Source organism: Bolinopsis microptera, chromosome 11, assembly GCF_026151205.1.
Source record: "Bolinopsis microptera isolate Bmic1 chromosome 11, MBARI_Bmic_1.0, whole genome shotgun sequence".
NCBI lineage: Eukaryota > Metazoa > Ctenophora > Tentaculata > Lobata > Bolinopsidae > Bolinopsis > Bolinopsis microptera.
In genome coordinates this window covers 7,550,689-7,557,151 of record NC_087082.1, presented here as the reverse complement: position 1 = coordinate 7,557,151, position 6,463 = coordinate 7,550,689, and the positions used below count along the sequence as shown (strand labels likewise).

The 6,463-nt window shown below is 43.6% G+C and overlaps 1 protein-coding gene and 1 pseudogene across 1 annotated transcript; one reads left to right on the top strand and one right to left on the bottom strand.

The window, feature by feature from the left end:
• The first annotated feature begins 597 nt into the window (after window positions 1–597).
• Window positions 598–1,736, top strand: LOC134823597 (uncharacterized protein DDB_G0271670-like; annotated as a pseudogene).
• A 100-nt stretch (window positions 1,737–1,836) lies between these two features.
• LOC134823596 (uncharacterized) lies at window positions 1,837–2,196 on the bottom strand. The gene has a single exon (XM_063835130.1). It carries the CDS (start codon window positions 2,194–2,196, stop codon window positions 1,837–1,839), a length of 360 nt encoding a protein of 119 aa, XP_063691200.1.
• Between the last annotated feature and the right edge of the window lie 4,267 nt (window positions 2,197–6,463).

The following is a 6,463-nucleotide window of genomic DNA, read 5'->3' as shown; positions in this document are numbered from 1 at the left end:
CTTCTGCTCCTCCTCGGCCTTCTTCCCCGTTCCTCTCTTTTCTTCCTTTTTCAACTCATCGGTCTTCCTTCCTAGTTCCTTCGTCCCCTTATTATCCTCTTGATCGTTACCTTTCCTATCAATCCTCCTCTTCCTCATCCTCCCCCTCTTCCTCATCCTTCGGCCTCCCCCTTCTCCTCATCTTCCTTCTCCTGCTCTACCTTCTTCTCTTCCTCCTTCTTCGTCTCCTCATCATCCTTCTCCTTCTTCATCCTCCTCCTTCTCTTTCTTTTCCTTCCTATCTTCCTCATCCTCCTCATTCTCTTCCTCCTCCTTCTTATCTTCCTCATCCTCCTCCTTCTTCGTCCTCCTTCTTCATCCTCCTCTTTCTTCTCCTTATCTTCCTCATCCTCCTTCTCTTCCTTCTAATCTTCCTCATCCTCCTCCTCTTCCTCCTTCTTCACCCTCCTTTTTCTTCTCCTCCTTATCTTCCCATCCTCCTTTTCCTCTTTCTCCTCCTTCTCATCCTCCTTATCTTCCTTCTTCTCCTCCTCTTTCTTCTCCTCATCCTTCTCCTCTTCCTTATCCCCCCTTCTCCTCATCATCCTTCTCTTCCTCATGCTTCTCTTCTCCTTCTCTTTCTCCTCCTAATCTTCCTCCTCCTTATCCTCCATCTTCTCATCTTCTTCCTCCGTCTCCTCATCATCCTTCTCCTCTTCCTCCTTCTTATCTTCCTCATCCTCCTCTTCTCTCCTTCCTCCTTCTTCACCTCCTCTTCCTTATCGTCCTCCTTATCTTCCTCCTCCTCTTCCTGCTCCTTTTCTTCCTCCTTCTCATCCTCATTATCTTCCTTCTTTTCATCCTCCTTCTCATCATCATCCTCATACTCATCCTTCTCCTCTTCCTCCTCCTTATCTTCCTCCTTCTCATCCTCATCTTCCTCCTTCTCATCCTCCTTATCTTCCTTCTTTTCCTCCTCTTTCTTCTCCTCATACTCATCCTTCTCCTCTTCCTTATCCTCCCCCTTCTCTTCCTTCTCCTTCTCTTCCTCCTTCATCCTCCTTCTCTTCCTCCTCTTTATTCTTCTCATCATCCTCCTACTCCTACTCTTCCTTATCCTCCCCCTTCTCATCATCCTTATCTTCCTTCTCCTGCTCCTCCTCCTTCTTCTCCTTCTCTTCCTCCTTGTCCGTCTCCTCATCATCCTTCTCTTCTTCCTTCTCCATCCTCCTCCTTCTCTTCCTCCTTCTCCTCTTCGTCCTTCTTCACCCTCCTTTTTCTTCTCCTCCTTATCTTCCCAATCCTCCTTTTCCTCTTTCTCCTCCTTCTCATCCTCTTTATCTTCCTTCTTCTTCTCCTCTTTCTTCTCCTCATCCTTCTCCTCTTCCTTATCCTCTCCCTTCTCCTCATCATCCTTCTCTCCCTCATGCTTCTCTTCTCCTTCTCTTTCTCCTCCTAATATTCCTACTCCTTATCCTCTTTATTCTCATCTTCTTCCTCCGTCTCCTCATCATCCTTCTCCTCTTCCTCTTTATCTTCCTCATCCTCCTCCTTCTCTCCGTCCTCCTTCTTCACCCTCCTCTTCCTTATCGTCCTCCTTATCTTCCTCCTCCTCTTCCTGCTCCTTTTCTTCCTCCTTCTCATCCTCATTATCTTCCTTCTTTTCATCCTCCTTCTCATCATCATCCTCATACTCATCCTTCTCCTCTTCCTCCTCCTTATCTTCCTCCTTCTCATCCTCATCTTCCTCCTTCTCATCCTCCTATCTTCCTTCTTTTCCTCCTCTTTCTTCTCCTCATCCTCCTCTTTCTTTTCCTTATCTTCCTCATCCTCCTCCTTCTATTCCTTCTTCTTCTTCTATTCCTCCTCCTTATCTTCATTCTCCTTATCCTCCTCTTCCTCTTCCTTATCCTCCCCCTTCTCATCATCCTTCTCTTTCTCCTCCTTATCTTCCTTCTCCTGCTCCTCCTCCTTCTTCTCCTTCTCTTCCTCCTTGTCCGTCTCCTCATCATCCTTCTCTTCTTCCTTCTTCATCCTCCTCCCTTTCTTCCTCCTTCTCCTCTCCGTCCTCTTTCTGATCTTCCTTTTCCTCCTTATTTTCCTCCTCTTTCTCCTCTTTATCTTCCTCCTTCTCATCCTCCTTATCTTCCTTCTTCTCATCCTCTTTCTTCTCCTCATCCTTCTCCTCTTCCTTATCCTACCCCTTCTCTTCCTCATGCTTCTCTTTCTCCTCCTCTTCCTCCTTATTTTCCTTCTCCTGATCCTTCTTCCTCCTTCTCCTCTTCCTCCTCATTATATTCCTCCTGCTCCTTATCCTCCTCCTGCTCCTTATCTTCCTCCTTATCTTCTTTATTATCCTCCTTATCTTCCTTCTCCTCCTTTATCTTAAATAACCGGTTACACTTTTCAGGATGATTCAAAGATGTCAATCTCCCAGTTTTATCTACTCTTTACGAATAGCCCGATTGAACATGCAAATGTTCGTTGCAGGAGTCGCCAATTATACTTAGTTAAACCTTGTAGATATGTGATACCTTCACTCACTTAACGCAGCACTCACTTCCGAGCCAGTAGCTGGATAGCCCTCGTCAGATGAGCTTCAAGATTACTTGGACCGGGAATCACTTGTGAACCATTAAATTGAACTGAAGATGTAGGACTGATCTTCTGCAGGAGCCACCAATTGGCTTCTGCAGGAGCCACCAATTGTCTTCTGCAGGAGCCACCAATTGGCTTCTGCAGGAGCCACCAATTGTCTTCTGCAGGAGCCACCAATTGGCTTCTGCAGGAGCCACCAATTGGTTTCTGCAGGAGCCACCAATTGGCTTCTGCAGGAGCCACCAATTGGATTCTGCAGGAGCCACCAATTGGATTCTGCAGGAGCCACCAATTGGATTCTGCAGGAGCCACCAATTGGTTTCACGGCATGTCAGATTAATCGCGGAAAATCTCATTTTGTGATAACACGGTTTGGACGAAGTACGGAGGAATTCTAACAGGAGCTACCGATTTTCGAATTTTTTAAACAAATTGTATCCAGTTGTCTTGCTCTACATCTTTACTGTTTTCAATTTGAATGCTGTTAAAAGTTGTTTTAATGTATCAGACTTATGATAACCGGAAATTGTACTGTAGTATCAATGTAAAAAACTCCTCTTTACAGTTTACAAGTATCTCCCACACTTTTCTTGCTCTTTTTTCCCAGCACTTCTCGCTCATCTCCTCTCCCACCACACTTTTCTCGCTCATCACTCCCACCACACTTTTCTCACTCTCGCCACACTTTTCGCGCTCAAGTGATCTAACCAAAAACGATTTTCTACAAATCGGTTCCAGAAATCTTTAAATTTTGAATTTCGTCTCTCAGAGGTAACTGCGCTATATATTAACAACAGCTTACTGGTATTGTCGGCGCTCAGCCTGAAAGTAATGTGGAACTCTAAACACTCATCTGTTATCATAATTTTTGTCACAAAAATTGGCTAAATCATAAATGTTGCTGATAATGATATGATAGTTATCGAGCATGCTAAAGTTAAATGATTACATGCACTGGAAAATCGAGATTGTATAAGAACCCTATTTTTTGTTTTTGAGCGCTGATTTTCATTGTGATACCGAATATCTATGAATCACCAGTTATCAAGTTCAAAGTTATGACGTCATTGGTCATGCTACACTGTACAAAAGGAATCCCACGGACCCGGATTTTGGGTTGTCCGTTCTATTGTATGTATGACGCAATGATGACCGAATCGGAATAGAAGCTCTTAGAATAGGAGCAAATATAAATGCGGTTTGCGTCTGATAATAAGCATGCACGAAATGAAACGGTATACCTTAAATCTGTGATCAGAAGGTAAATGCAATGTTTAGGCCTCTTGATATTCCTGATCTGGCTCCCTTGTCCCTGCGCGAATAGAATCAGAATCTTTTTTCTTTTTTTAGAGAGGCTGGGCTAAGTTAGCCCACGAGAGGATACCATTGACTAGATGCTCTGCCTACCTCTGGGGTGTGGCAACCCTGGGGAAGGTTGCCGGTGAAATCAGAGTGAATGGTTACTGGGCCGCGCTCAGCCTGTCATTCCGCCAAATCTTTATATTATGTTAATGAACATAATAGCCTGGGGTCCTCAGGTAAAGTGAATGGTGGAGGATGGTGTAAAAAGTGACATCGGTAGATCGGCGAGATGCACCACTGTGCCTCACCGAGCTGCAAAGGATTGACATCGTGAATCAAAAGTCAAAATGATACGCTTAAGTGCCAACTGGGTTTGAAAAAGTAAAATGAGACGAGACAGCATATATGCGAGTTAATACTCTAAGTCTAATAGTCTAATTCTAAAGTCACCCCGGTCTGGTCCAGCTCTTCCGGCACAATTAAGCGTTTGGTGCGGTTTGCGAAATTGACAATCGTGGTGATGACTGATGTGTTGGTTGTCGAATATGTCATTGACAGAGAGTACTAGTAGTCCTGGAAATATTAACCTAGACCTCTAATTTGGGCAATAGCCGGACACTGTCCAAGGAAGTGTGACACAGTTTCCTCTCCGTCGCCGCACATAGCTAGGACAAGCACTGATGTTTGATTTGCAAATGGTGTGAAGGTGTTTGTTTAATCCGCAGTGACCCGTGATGAGGTGAACTGCAGTCCTGTAATCTTGTCTGTTGTTGCTGAGTGTGGTGATGAGGTTTTTGATCATGATGATGATGGCGTGCTTGTGGCCGAGTGTCAGTTTGGTGTGTCTGGGACCATCAGTTAACAATAACCAAGTTTCCTGATTCAGTCTGTTGACTTTGTTGTCGATTTGACTTTTGATGTAGGATTGTGGAATTGAACATTTCAAAGTGGATTCACTGATTGTACCAAGCTTGGCCAGCTCATTTGATTTTTCGTTCATTTAACTTTTTAAATTTGACAAATTGACAATTGCAACCCTGAACCCCTCCATTTTGTGTTCCGTAGCGCCCCAAGAATGGTGAATAAAGACAAAAGAACCATTATTTAATATTTTGACCAACATGAAACTATCGTTAAGTTTAATTTTAAAACTAAAAGGCATGACAATCACTGACACTACGGTTGATGGAAATCTAGCGTCCGCTAACCGGCGCAATTAATTCTTGTTCGTTCAGAATCCATATTGCATATGTGATATGCAATTAATCAAATATCAAATATGTAATGGCCGGTCGGCGCGCCATTGCATGCAGCGCGCGCATGCAATCGATCATGCATGCAATGATAACATATATCATTGTTCATTGTAGCGCGATGCACTACTGGGTCGCGCGCGCATCAAATAATGCTTCTCGCAACCACATATGCAGATGCGAAGGATTGACATCGTGAATCAACATTGTTCAGTAATGTTTTAAAAGGTTTAGTAAATTTTGTTTTCGTAATTATATTTATTCAGGACGTACAGAAGGAATTGATTTAATGTAGTTGGAGGAGTCCCAACTCTCCTCACGTCCGTATTAATGGAGTTTTCTTTGATTGTATCATATATGCATGACATGACATGCATGACTTACCTGAGGACCCCAGGCTATTATGTTCATTAACATAAAGATTTGGCGGAATGACAGGCTGAGCGCGGCCCAGTAAATGCATGACATGATATGATATAATGCCGCCGCGCACGCGACGGCGAGAACGCGCATATTTTATTACAATTATGTTATAGCGCGTTCCATAAACGTGCCACGTATTTCCGCCGACAAGTGATGCAACGCAGGGACTTGTTGCAAATCTTCACACTGCCACTTCATCCTGCACTCATGAACTAATATCCTAACTAGACTACCATGAGCCTTATATTATATTACTAAATAGTCAGTTCAAACTGATGACTAGAGTTTCACATTTCACGTCAGAACCTATATTATCTAATACAGAACTGTACGACGTTTCACCACTATCCACTCAGTGAACTACACATCAAGTTGGCACGCCACAGTTTGCACGCCATAGCTTATCACACGCAGTATGCCGCACGGAGCGGAAGTGGCACTTCTAGTGTAGACACGACCTGATGTGTCAACACGTAACATGGAGCAACATGCAACTACAACACGGGCTCGAATGGTGCATTTTATAGAATACATGTTGATAGTTTATCGTTGTTAATACATGAGCGGGCTGCCCCAATGAAATAACAACGATCAACTATCTTTAGCCTAGAAGATGTAATCGTGATTGTTGATCTGCTGCTAATATCGATAGTTAAAGCTAATGAAGCCGCACAACAACTTTGTGTACATCCCTATTGTTATTTATAAATGAGTAGACTACATCGGGCCACAAGGAGATGTGGCTCATATTACACAATAGATGGAATAGAGACCCGGTAGATAGAAGTGTGCACCGTGTGTATGGAGGGGGGGGGGGGCAGGTGATAGAGCAGCTACTTCACGTTAATTTGCTATTCTCACAAGAGCACTGGTTACTTTTCAAGATAAACAACAATTTCAGAAAAAAC